Source organism: Triticum dicoccoides, chromosome 7B (genome assembly GCF_002162155.2).
Source record: "Triticum dicoccoides isolate Atlit2015 ecotype Zavitan chromosome 7B, WEW_v2.0, whole genome shotgun sequence".
NCBI classification, from domain to species: domain Eukaryota; kingdom Viridiplantae; phylum Streptophyta; class Magnoliopsida; order Poales; family Poaceae; genus Triticum; species Triticum dicoccoides.
Window position 1 is genome coordinate 519,003,654 of NC_041393.1, and position 12,556 is coordinate 519,016,209.

General features: G+C 47.3%; 2 protein-coding genes across 2 annotated transcripts; one reads left to right on the plus strand and one right to left on the minus strand.

The window, feature by feature from the left end:
- Positions 1 to 5,892: 5,892 nt before the first annotated feature.
- Positions 5,893 to 6,866, plus strand: LOC119340820. The gene is made up of 3 exons (XM_037612725.1): positions 5,893 to 6,008; positions 6,124 to 6,459; positions 6,557 to 6,866. The coding sequence occupies exons 1-3, from the start codon at positions 6,003 to 6,005 to the stop codon at positions 6,605 to 6,607; spliced, it is 393 nt and encodes a 130-aa protein (XP_037468622.1). The 5' UTR covers positions 5,893 to 6,002; the 3' UTR covers positions 6,608 to 6,866.
- Positions 6,867 to 8,736: 1,870 nt separating this feature from the next.
- Positions 8,737 to 11,055, minus strand: LOC119339055 (ethylene-responsive transcription factor 1-like). Its single transcript, XM_037611232.1, has 3 exons — positions 10,737 to 11,055; positions 8,822 to 9,699; positions 8,737 to 8,742 (listed from the first exon to the last, which is right to left on the minus strand). Exons 1-3 carry the CDS (start codon positions 11,053 to 11,055, stop codon positions 8,737 to 8,739), a joined length of 1,203 nt encoding a protein of 400 aa, XP_037467129.1.
- Positions 11,056 to 12,556: the final 1,501 nt, after the last annotated feature.

Below are 12,556 nucleotides of genomic sequence, written 5' to 3' on the forward strand. Positions count from 1 at the left end.
CCATCACTTGGCCGTTCGCGGTCTGGGGGCTTGACATTGTTGGACCCCTTAAAGGGGGAACCCACAAGCACAAATACTTATTGGTCATGGTGGACAAATTCACCAAATGGATAGAGGCCAAGCCGGTTAAAACGGCAGAATCCGGACCTGTGATAGACTTCATATCCGGGGTAGTACACCGTTTTGGCGTCCCCCACAGCATCATCACTGATAACGGCACGAATTTCACGGCCAACGAGGTTAAACTCTGGTGCAAAAACATGGGCATCAAGCTCGACTACGCTTCAGTCTACCACCCTCAAACTAACGGTCAAGTGGAACGAGCAAATGGTCTACTCATGAGCGGCATCAAACCCAGATTAGTGCGATCCCTCACGGAATCTAACACGCACTGGGTAGAGGAGCTCGACTCCGTACTCTGGGGGCTGCGGACCACGCCAAATCGCATAACCGGATTCACACCATTTTGTATGGTATACGGCGCTGAGGCAGTTTTGCCCTGCGACATAATTCATGACTCACCTCGCGTGCGCATGTACGAGGAAATAGAAGCCGAGTTAGATCGGCAGGACAGTTTGGACGCTTTAGAGGAGGAGCACGATGTGGCAAAATCCCGTTCCGCATTCTATCAACAGCAGGCTCGAAGATATCAAAGCAGAGAAGTACGAGCCAAAACTTACAACGTTGGCGAGCTAGTTCTACGCCTGCCGGACAAGAAAAAGGACAAACTTAAGCCCAAATGGGAAGGTCCCTTCATCATTGACCAAGTCCTTACCGGCGGTGCATACCGTCTACGCAACGCATCTGACAACCGACTCGAGCCAAACCCATGGAACGCAGCCCGTCTCCGAAGATTTTACGCCTAGCGCCGGACTCAGGGTTCGTCTCCTTCCTCCGTCCACCTTTCATATTTTTTCGCTGTCATTGTTTTCCCTCCTTTCTCCTCCCCTTTCTTCAGCACAAACCTCTTGAGGACTGAGCTGCGCTTTGTTCGCACTTACTCGATGTGCTACTCGCACTCGTTATACCTGGGGGCTTCTTTAACAAAAGCTTATTTATATGGGCTTCATGCCCAACACATGTGTCACACTTCCGCATGTACCTTTTGATCACCATTGTATGCATCGATATGACTTAAGTTTTGGCCAAGGCGGGTTGCCTGGCTCCTGTGCTTACCCCTACGTTCCCGATTGTTCGGCTAGGAGGTAAAGGGAGCACCTATGCAATTGTTACTGCTGGGTCAGCCGGATGTGTACCTTAGACTGGGTGAAGCCGAAGGCTAGTGTTCTTAAGGGAATATTCGGTCGGTGACCTGAAAGATGATTTATTACTTAATTATTTATCTGCCCCCAGATGCTTTTTCTGCTATTTTCGCAGTCCAGGCATGCACTCCCAGGGAAAGGAACCCTTAAGGGAACTATTCTCCCTGGAAGATGTTTCTTACTAACCATGTAATATAACATAGCTAGTTGGGCACTTGTCTGATAAAGCAATTATGACCCCTACGCCTTGTCTCCATGCATGCCCCGGTTCTTTTATAACTGTAAGGGTATTCGGACACACTCCGGACTGTTGGGTCCCGAGGTTGAAGCGAAAAGGTCCGCAAAGACAAACGATCTACAATCCGGCTAGAAGGCATTTTACATGTCATTTTTAAATTACATTGTCAAACTGACTGATTGTACTCCTCTTCAATCCCATCTAACAGGCTGTCTAATTTACAGTCCTGTTCGGAATATTTCGTGGCCAACTCTACTTGGCCATACATTAGGCTCACAGGGATCTCCTTCCCATCGGGCCCCGCAGGTCCGACCTCGGCCATGTGGTTTGGGTCAGCCTTCGGGTACCGCGTCTTCACCATGGCCCAGACCTCCCTGGTGCCTTGACGGCAGGTCGATATCTTCCACAGACGGAGCCGCCGCCGTACTCCCTGAAGCTTCTCAGCAAGCCCTCCAAGACCCTCGGGTAGGGAGACGGAAGGCCATAAGGCCTGAACGACGCCGCTCATCGCCTGCCGAACACGTTCGTGCAGTTGCAGCAGCTCAGGAAGAGGGTCTCTCGTGGAACCAGGCATCTCCTCCGCCGGACGACCTGTGAGCACACCTACAGACATATTTCTGTCAATCAACTTCCTTGCTGAACTCTTCTTTTCAAAAGAGTTTGCTCAAGCACTTACTATAAATGCTGCGACGAAGCCGCCGATTCTCCTTTACGGAGTTCGACAGCTGGACCCGAACATCTTTTAGTTTTTTGCCCAGCTGGGTGTTGGCATCTTGGAGTTTGTTCCTCTCCTGCTGCACCCTCATAAGCACCCTCTCGCCGGCCTTCACCTGGCGCAGCAGCTGTTGCTTGTCCGGATCTAGTCCGGCATCCTCTGCAATACTATTGTCAGACTATCCACACACACCGCACTTTATAAACTACTTCTCTTTTTAAAATATGAATTACTAGAGGGGGTCTCCGTGGCTCCCCCGACAGCGGCTAGTGCGGCCTCAAGTTGGGCCTTGCACTCTTGAAGCTCCTGAGACAGGTGGGTATTCTTCTCAGTAAGATCCTGCATAACAAATGATCCTTAAATCAGTTAGTTTAACTATTTTAAGTCTCGGGGGCTACTGGCATATATAGCCATTAAAATTCCTTACCCGTATGTCCTTTACATACTGCTCCGTGGCTTTGGTTAAACCATCTTGAGCAGCACGGAGGTGCGCGTCTCCCGCATTAAAGGCATTTAACGCCTCAGGGGAGAAACACGCGTCACGAAGAACTGTGCGACGGCGCCTATGATTCATGGCGCTCTCCACCTCAGACCTGGTGGCGGACAACCTGTCGGCATCCTCCTTTGGAGGAGCGTCCGGCTCGCGCCTTGCGCTCGCCTCCCCTTCCGGACTAGGCGTTGGAGCCTGGCTGGCGGAGGCTTGGTGGGCACCCTCTCCGGACTCAGTCCGGCGAGCGCTTTTTCTCCTGGAAGAATCATGAGCATTAATATGCCTCCCAGGAGTCTTTCCCTTAAAGGACAATGGTGCACCGTACCTTTGCGGCGACGTTTCGATTCGCCTGCACTCCTCTTCCGCCTGTTAGGCCGAACTGACCTCGTTTGGTCAGTCGCCGCGGGCTCGGCTTCCTGCCGTGAAGGCACCTCCTGCCGAGCACCATTGGTGCACGGTGGTCAGAAATAAGCATTAAAAAAGTAACGGTGTCAGGACTTCGGTCGTACTCACCTAGGAAGCCGGACACAAACCGGGGTAGTTAGCCGTAATGGCGACTAAAGCATTATCTATGTTGAGTTGGTGGAACACCCCGTCAATTAAATCCACCTTAATGTCCGGATCCTCTTCAGAGGCCGGATCAAGGGATCTTCCCGGATCCTCGGGTTGTGGAGTCAGGCTTTTTATGCCCTCCACATCCCGGCGCAGTTCCTGCGTCGAAACCATAAGGTAAGACACTTATCTTTGAAAGCGCGGATCGGATATTTAAGCGTCCGCTTACCCAGCTTCGAGGGTTATTCATGGAGAATCCATTCAATGGACTCGAGCGGAGGAAGTCCTCCTCCTCCCCCTTATACAAGCCGGACAGGATCTTCACCAGATCGGCGGCCGATCCCGGTCCCGTGCGGCCATGACGGGTGACGTCATTCTCCCCGTTAAAATCCCACATGGGGTGGCCCCTATATTGGAGCGGCTGCACCCCTCGCATAATGCATGTGGCCATAACTCCAATCATGGTTAATCCGGAATGGGCTAGTAGCCGTATCCGACCCATCAGATAATGGACGCTCCTATCCTCTTCCCGTTGAGGGCTCCGCGGGCGCCAACTCAGGCGTTTCTTCAGAGGAGCGTTGCTAAACTCCGGGAGGCCGATCCGAACTGGATCCGACAGCGGGCGTCTTCCATATAGAACCACTCCGAAGGCCAGTCTTCGGACGCCTTCTTCGGAGTTCCGGATAGATATCCGGTCCCGGCGATGCGCCATATTTCGGCTCCGCCCACTTGATATATCGACCCCTTGTGAGAACGGGGTACGAGGCAAAACAGCCTCTTCCACAGCGCAAAATGGGGCTCGATGCCCAAGAACAGCTCGCAAAGAGCTACAAAGCCCGCGATGTGCAAAATAGAGGCAGGGGTGAGGTGGTGGAGTTGGAGTCCATAGAACTCCAGGAGCCCCCGGAGAAACGGATGTATAGGAAATCTGAGTCCCCTTATCAAGTAGGAGATGAAGCATACCCGCTCTCCTTTGGAGGGATTGGGGACACTCTCCGCCTGCTTCCCGCCCTTGTAGGTGGCCAGTCCGGCTCGAACCGGAACCATAAAGGCCGGGGGAAGGTATCCCTCTGTTTGGAGCACCACTAACTCGCTATGCGGGACTGAGCATCTCCTCCAATCTCCTGGTTTAGGACTGGGAGCGCGAGAAGAGGAGCCGCGTCGACTGTCCATGTTGGAATGGATTTTTTGTCAGATGCGCCTCGATGAGTACTTGCGGAAGGAGGGTGGTGTGATTTGGATCTGGATCCTCGCCTCTCTTATAGGCAGCTTATCCGCGCAGCTAGGGGAAAAAACGTAAGAATACCCTGGCTTTTCGCATTCGTACGACACGTGGAAGAAGGCCATTATTGAACGTAGAAGCCAAGGAGCGCAGCATTTATGAAGCAACCGGACACTATCCGGCAAATACATGGAGCACGAAGGAGAACCCACCTTGCAAACGCCGAAGACAACATACGCGCCGGACTCGTCGTCATTGAAGCCTGGTTCGGGGGCTACTGAGGGAGTCCCGGACTAGGGGGTGTCCGGATAGCCGAACTATCATCATCGGCCGGACTCCAAGACTATGAAGATACAAGATTGAAGACTTCGTCCCGTGTCCGGATGGGACTTTCTTTGGCGTGGAAGGCAAGCTTGGCGATACGGATATGTAGATCTCCTACCATTGTAACCGACTCTGTGTAACCCTAGCCCTCTCCGGTGTCTATATAAACCGGATGGCTTTAGTCCGTAGGACGAACAAAAATCATACCATAGGCTAGCTTCTAGGGTTTAGCCTCCTTGATCTCGTGGTAGATCTACTCTTGTAACACACATCATCAATATTAATCAAGCAGGATGTAATGTTTTACCTCCATCAAGAGGGCCCGAACCTGGATAAAATATCGTGTCCCTTGTCTCCTGTTACCATCCGCCTAGACGCACAGTTCGGGACCCCCTATCCGAGATCCGCCGATTTTGACACCGACAGATACACATGACTTTTTCTTATAAGCTTGTTAGATGGGGGGATTGGCACAGTTACTTCCAAGGAGGCCTTCTCTGTTGGCAAAGAGGGGGTGATGGCGGTGACGGGCGAGCTAGGGTTATGCCAATGCCCGAGACGCCTCGAGCGGAGCTTCATAGGGGGCCAGAGTGAACTACTTTGCTCAACAAGTTGTATTGGATCCAAGATGTCCAATTTCGGTTGGACTGGAGAAGCTATCACGTAAAAGTATATATTTGCCAAGCTCAGCTTTGAAATGCGTATTTTGGTTTATACTCCCAAGATAATCAGCCTGCAATGATGCCGAAATAAGAGGAGCGCGACAAAGGGGCTGCAAGTCAGCCGGAACCCGGCGCGACGTGCAGCAAGGAAGCGAAGCCCCCATGTGCAGCAGTAAAAGCTTGCGACCACACCGGGCCAGCGGCCACTGCTGCTGCGTCCATTGTCAGCCTACCGCTGCATGCTACAGCAAGCTAGTACAGCGCCTCTGCGAAGGTCCTTCCATTGCTGATGCGGCCTCTGCCGCGTGTCTCTGCACCCTATCCCCGGTCGCCAAGCCGTTCCTCTGATTATTAGTGTTGCATTGCATCGCTCCTCCCATTCCCATTCTCGCTATAAATATCAGCATCCGGCCATTGGAGGCCCCATTCCATTCTGTTAGCTAATACTCCTCCTACTCACCTCACCCCCTCCGGCCCCAGCTTTGCTTCTCTTCTTCTCCACCTCATTCTGTCCGCACCCCGTGCCGCGCAAGCCAGATGGAGGTAAGTGTCAAGTGTGTATGTGTCAACCGGGAACCATCCAACAAGGATCGATCGGAGTAGGAGTGTTTGAAGTTTCTGATCACCTGGCTAAGCATTTGTGGTTTCGGTTTTGCAGAAGGCGAGGAGGCGGCAGGTGCCGGCGTTCGGGGAGTGGAACTACTGCCACGGCTACGACGAGCCGCCGGCCGAGCGCTACGCCCCGGAGCCGGAGGACTGCAGCGACGTATGGTTCAAGTACTCGCCGCCTCCGCGCAAGCCGGCGCCCAAGAAGACGAGGAGCGACGTGGCCCGGGAGAAGCAGGGGAGGCGCGCGAAGGCGCCGGAAGGCGGCGGCCTGGCGCGAGCCACGTCCAGAGCCGCCTCCGCGTCCAGGGTGGTGCGGCCGGTCGACGAGGACCTGTACCAGGTGCCTCCGCCGGAGCTCGCCTCCCGCCGGTACCGGCCAAGACGGGTACGTACGAGCGGCACGGCCACAGACTTGAATTGGCTCAGTATGGTTCGAAGTGGAGCTGACTTTCTCTCTCTGGTCGGATGATGCCTTTCTGCAGAAGAGGAGCCTGTGGATGGAGTGCCTGGGCCTCAACTCGTGCGTCGCCTGAACACTTGTGGATAGGATGCTGCATGCCCGTTCTTGACAAGGAGTAGATCGATCGGCCGGTCGAATGCTGTGTGTTTTGTTTTGTGATGATCTCTTGGGCTGATTATGACTTGTAATGCTTTCTAGCTACTAGTTTCTGTTTCCACCGCAAGTTGTATTCCAAGACCAGCAGCAGGTCTGGTCTCGTGCCTAGGGCCCTAGGCTGGGCTGGGTCATTGTGTTGAGAGTGTAGATTAAGACTGACGTTCTTTGAGGTTGTTCGTGGCAAGCAATCGGCGGCATTTTGCTGACAGGAGAAATCAAACAATCGATTATAGTGGAAATAATCGGTCCATAAAAACGTGATAGCTAGAGAGATTAAGTACAAACGGCCTAGCCTCTGTACTCGTCAAAGTACTATACTCCTGAAAATGCATACTCATCCACCCGCAAAAAAAATAATAATGATAAAATAAAATGCATACTCACAAATGAAAGATGAGGGTAAATTATGGAAGCGGCTGTTATGATCCCGAGCACAGGTGAGCTCGGGTGAACAGGAAAATAAATAAAAAAATCGAAAAAAATTCAGAAAATTCTGATTTTTTTTGTATTGAACTTTGACAAATGTTTTGATAGCTTGCAAAGTTTCATCACTAGATGACATTAGTGTAAAATGTGGCAAAAGAAAAAGAAAACCGGTGCTCCAAAATCTTATTTTTAAACGCATTTTAGAAAATATATTTTGTTTTTTGCTACATTTTACACGAATGTCATTTGGTTATGAAATTTTGCAAGCTATTAAAATTTGTCAAAGTTTCACACAATATATCAGTTTTTTTACTGTTCACCCGAGCTCACATGAACTCGGGGCTAGAACAACACTTCCGGTAAATTATAGTCTTCATCCCAAGCTCATTCTTCTTAGGACTACAAGATGCTCCGTTTTCTGGTCTACCAGAATTAGGAGTCATCGGGAAGAAAACAACTGGCTCTCCAGAACAGCCTCCAGCAAGCTCTGGCCATGAATCGACAAAACAACAAGAAGTTTCGACAAATTGTTGTCCTGCTTGGACTACTTTGGAGCTTGTATGCACGGTTGGTAGCTGTAAAAATACCCGCATGGAAGTTGTCTCATACAGTACCTCACTTTGATGTAATCTCTGTGATCGCGGGAGGGACAGCTTTCTAATAGTATTCTGATAACGAAAACCAACCTCCATGTGAGTAACAAAATAGCCTCCACAAAACTATCCTCGGTGAGCCCCATGATTGTCGAGTAATAATAACATACTCATCATAAGAAGGTGACATGCACTACTTATGTCGATGTCAAATCAAATCAAGGACCTAAAATGAAAGTGACATGAGACCACCAATTCGGTGATTGTTCTAGCAATAAATCAAGTGAAATGTATACGTGTTTCACATGTCTTCTCACAACGAGAGGGGCTGAGCGATAGTAAAATGCATTGCTATAAGAATGTACTGAAATGGAACCAATCCCTCAAATCAGGAATTGGGCGCACTAACTGTTTATGTAAGAACTACATCGCTGAGAAGAACTACATGTAGAAAGAACGACTACTTATGATCACACATCTAGTATCAAAGACTAGTAACTGGTATATTTTCCAGAGCTTGAAATGAAGAGGTATAATGTACAGTACAATCTGGCTTAGCACGCCCTTCTTCAAAAAAGATGAGGACAGTTTGGCTTGCACATCCTTATTCGAAAAAGAGGTTGAAACCTCCAGAAAACTTACCAGACTTGTACAACAGAAATTGTGCAAGCAGCCAGGCGTATCCATATTCAACATATAAGCTTATGCTCGGAAATTAGATACATAGGTTACTTCTATCACCAATTAAATAGCCAGAACTAATGGGAAAAAGCAATCAAATGCACATATTAAAGCAAACTAGACACATATCCATGCTGTTCACATTCAGAAATGGTAGCGATGACATCAAAGTTAACAGAAGATAAAGACAACGGTTCATCCTAAATGGCTGCCACACATGCAGTCAACTAGGGAAAAATGGTCGATTACAAAACAGATTCAGGATGCACTTTTTTGCATCTAAACTTGAACATAAGCATATGCTGGACGAAGGTCACAATATGGTGCTTCCCAGTCTCCCATATTCCTATTCCTTAAACACAGAACAAAAAGTTCAGAGTAATGAAAAGATTATCAACTTCAGACTGAACATCTAAATTGCGAAGGCTTACCTCCAATACACAGGGGTTTGAATCCCTCAGGAAAAATTCGCCATAGATTGGCATGTCATCAAAGTTCCAAAGGTCCATCCCGCCGACGACATCCTGAGGCACATCAAAATTCAGAAGGCTATCAATCAGCTCATCCACACCATCATTCATAAAAAACCTCGAAGCTTCAAAATCGACAGCATCGTTCTCCATAACAGGAGGCACCATTGAGTTGTAGGTGTTACTCTGGACAAGCGCAAGTTCAGCTCCTTCAACAATCACCACTGGGTTGTAGGTGTTACTCTGGACAAGTGCAGATTCTGCTCCTTCAACAATGGTGGATATGAGAGCAATGGATGATATATCTGGAGTCTTGATGTCATATTCCCAGCCCAAGTCAAAGCAGCCAAACGTGTTGCTTCCCCGGTTAGAGTACATGCTCATAACAGGAGCTTCAATAGGGGTAGCGGAGTTCATTGCAGGAACAAATGACACGTTATCAAGCTGAACAAGTGGCTGGTTTGATGCAACGTCAACAGACTGGTACACGGAAGCATTTGGGTTGACAAGGTTATTGATTAGTGGTGTAACAGTAAATTCCTGTGCTGTGCTTGGCTTGGGTGCTTTAGGTTCCTGAACTGCTGGTTCCTCTGGAAAGTTAACCTTGGCCTTCTTGCCATGGATCCTACGTGCTTCAACATCATAAGCTCTTGCGGCTTCTTCAGCAATGTTGAAAGTACCAAGCCAGACACGGAAACCCTTGCTAGGATCTCTGATTTCAGCAGCCCACTTACCCGAGGGGCGCTGACGGATACCCCTGAATTCGTTCTTTCTCTTCCTTTTTGCTGGTCTTTCTGAAGGACCATCAAAACCAGCGGTACTCATAGTGCTTAAGTCATCTGCAATGGAAGATCAATGTCAATGCTAAGAGGGACCAACACAGACAAACTTCTCTCACAAAAGTAAATAATTTCATCATGGACATGAATTTATATGTAAAATATATTGATCGTAATGAACACTGGACCATGATGGGTCAAGTTCGGGTGAATGCATCATCAATCACCCACAAAACAAATAAAATGAAATAAAAATTACAACTTAATAAAAAAATCCAAGGTGCCGATAAACATACCTCATGTTATAGACCTTTGACATCATTTTGCAATTGTTAATCCACAAATTACATTATAGATGATTCAGAATCAAGGTCATATTTTTTCAGTCGAATTCAATGAACATCAGAATAATCCTTTAGACTGATAAATGAACCAAGTCTAGAACAATCCTCACGCACACCTACAACCATCTTACAAGGAAACAATTCAAGAGGCCAAGACCACCAAGCAAAGAAATTTGGCCCTTTTGCAGATTACACCTTTTGACTAAACGGTAAAGTTATGGATCAGCATCAAAGGTCAAGAGTATAAATCAAAAGATCGACAACCTAACAACAAAAATCGCTTATCCGAAAGAAAAGATCAGTGTTGGGAAGAGCTTGCCAACCGAACATAACATAGAAATGGAAAAAGCCTAACCCTTCACCCAAATCACTCCATGATAGCACTTCCAATCCAAAATCACTAAACAAACATGAGTAACACCGCCGAACCATACCCTTCCAACAACACTCCTTACTTCTACTACCTTCGTCCTGGTAACTAACCCCCCTCGTATTTTGAGTCAAATTTTGACCATGATTTTAACTAATAAAATACAAGTTAATCATAGCAAAAATAATATCAAAACTACATTAAAATAAGAATCCAATAATTTTGTTATATCATTCATTAACATTTTACTAGTTAATTAGGTGGTACTTTGACCCAAAATATGAGGAGAGATTAATAAACTTGGATGAGGGTAGACACGAGTCAATCACTAAAGGTAATGATACACACATTAAAAATTAGTCCAAGCCACCCGCAGTGGATACCTTGGGAGAGCGACGTCTTGATGGCGACAAAGGGCTTGGTCTCGATGACCTCGTCGTCGTCATCCTTCTCAGACACCCCACCACGCTGGAGCTCCAGGTTGGAGTCCCCGTAGTTGGCCTTGAACTCCTTGTAGTCGGCCTCGAAGTCCTCCTCCTCGTCGTCCAGCCCAAGTCCCCGGCGCCCGCCGAGCCCCATGAAGTGTTGGCCCCCACTGGCGCTCCATCGGGGTTGTTTCTTCTCGGGCCACAACACTACCTTCATCACCTTCCGCCTCACTGCGGGAACCTCGACATCCGGGAGGTTCCCTCCGCCGCACATGATGACCGCTGGTACCTTGTTGCAGTCGTCACCGGGGGAGGGGCCTCAATGGAATTGGTACATAGGCAGAGATTTTAATAAAGTGGGGCAACAAGGGTGGGTTTGCAGGGGGTAAGGCCAGTCCCCTATATAGATGGTGGCCGCGTGGCGGCATGAAGGGGCGTGTTGTGGGGACCACACATTAGCGAGCGGCCGCGTGGCATGCGGAAGGCACGAGGAAGGTGCCGAAAGCGAATGTTTCTACTTGGGGGAGTCGGGAATGAACGGATGGTTGTAAATTTGACTTTCTTTCTTCGGACTTTGGAGGCTAGTCTATATTTATTAGCTCAAAATTGTTGTACTACACACATGTACTATAACTGTACTACTACTGTCGTACACTCTTCCTCCAGATTTATTGGACGGGTTCAACCAGCCAAACAATTAACCAAAAATCTTCCCATAAATGATTGTATGTAATGCTAAGATCTACGCAAATCACTCATAGCTAGTTACACATTTATTAGCTCAAGATTACACTACATACCTGTAGTATGATTGTACTACTATTCTCGTACTACCCCGTTCGAGTTTATTGGATGGGTTCATCTAACCAAATGTTTAACCAATATATTTTCATAAATGATTGTCTGTAATTTTAAGATCCTTGCAAATAACTTATAGCTAATTACTTTATTTATTAGCTCAAGATTATTGTACTACACACGTGTAGTACGACTGTACTACTACTGTTGTACGCTCTTCGTCTAGGTTTATTGGACGAGTTCAACCAACCAAACATTTAACCAAAAATATTCTCACTAAATGATTTTGTGTAATGCTAAGATCATTGCAAATCACTCATAGCTAGGTATGTCCATTTATTAGCTCAAGATTATACTACAACATGTAGTATGACTGTACTACTACTGTCGTACTCCCCCATCCGTGTTTATTGGGCAGGTTTATACAACCAAACATTTATACAATATCTTCTCATAAATGATTGTATGGAATTTTAAGATCCTTGCAAATAACTCATAGCTAGTTATTTCATTTATTAGCTCAAGATTGTAGTATACACCTGTATTACTACTATTGTACACTCTCCGTCTGGGTTTATTGGATGGGTTCATCCAACCAAAAATCTTCTGATAAATGATTGTGTGTAATGCTAGATCTTTACAAATCACTCATAGACAATTACGCCATTTTTAGCTCAAGATTATACTACACACTTGTACTATGACTGTCGTACTCCCCCCATCTGAGTTTATTGGACGGGTTCATCCAACCAAACATTTCAGCAATATTTTCTTATAAATTATTGCATGTAATTTTAAGATCCTTGCAAATAACTCATAGATAGTTACTTTATTGGATGGGTTCATGCTACCAAATGTTTGACCAATATCTTCTCTTAATTGATTGTGTGTAACTCTAATATTCTTGTAAGTCACTCATAGGTACTTACTCCATTGTCCTCAAATAAAAATAAAGTTGCCCCATTGAGTTATTCTGT

What these genes read in the sequence shown, in the direction of transcription:
- LOC119339055 (XM_037611232.1), bottom strand. Translation starts at nt 11,055, where the DNA reads ATGTGCGGCGGAGGGAACCTCCCGGATGTCGAGGTTCCCGCAGTGAGG. An exon ending in CAAGACGTCGCTCTCCCAAG is followed by an intron (nt 9,700 to 10,736) that starts GTATCCACTGCG and finishes CTTCCATTGCAG; the next exon opens with ATGACTTAAGCACTATGAGT.
- LOC119340820 (XM_037612725.1), top strand. An exon ending in GCCGGTACCGGCCAAGACGG is followed by an intron (nt 6,460 to 6,556) that starts GTACGTACGAGC and finishes GCCTTTCTGCAG; the next exon opens with AAGAGGAGCCTGTGGATGGA.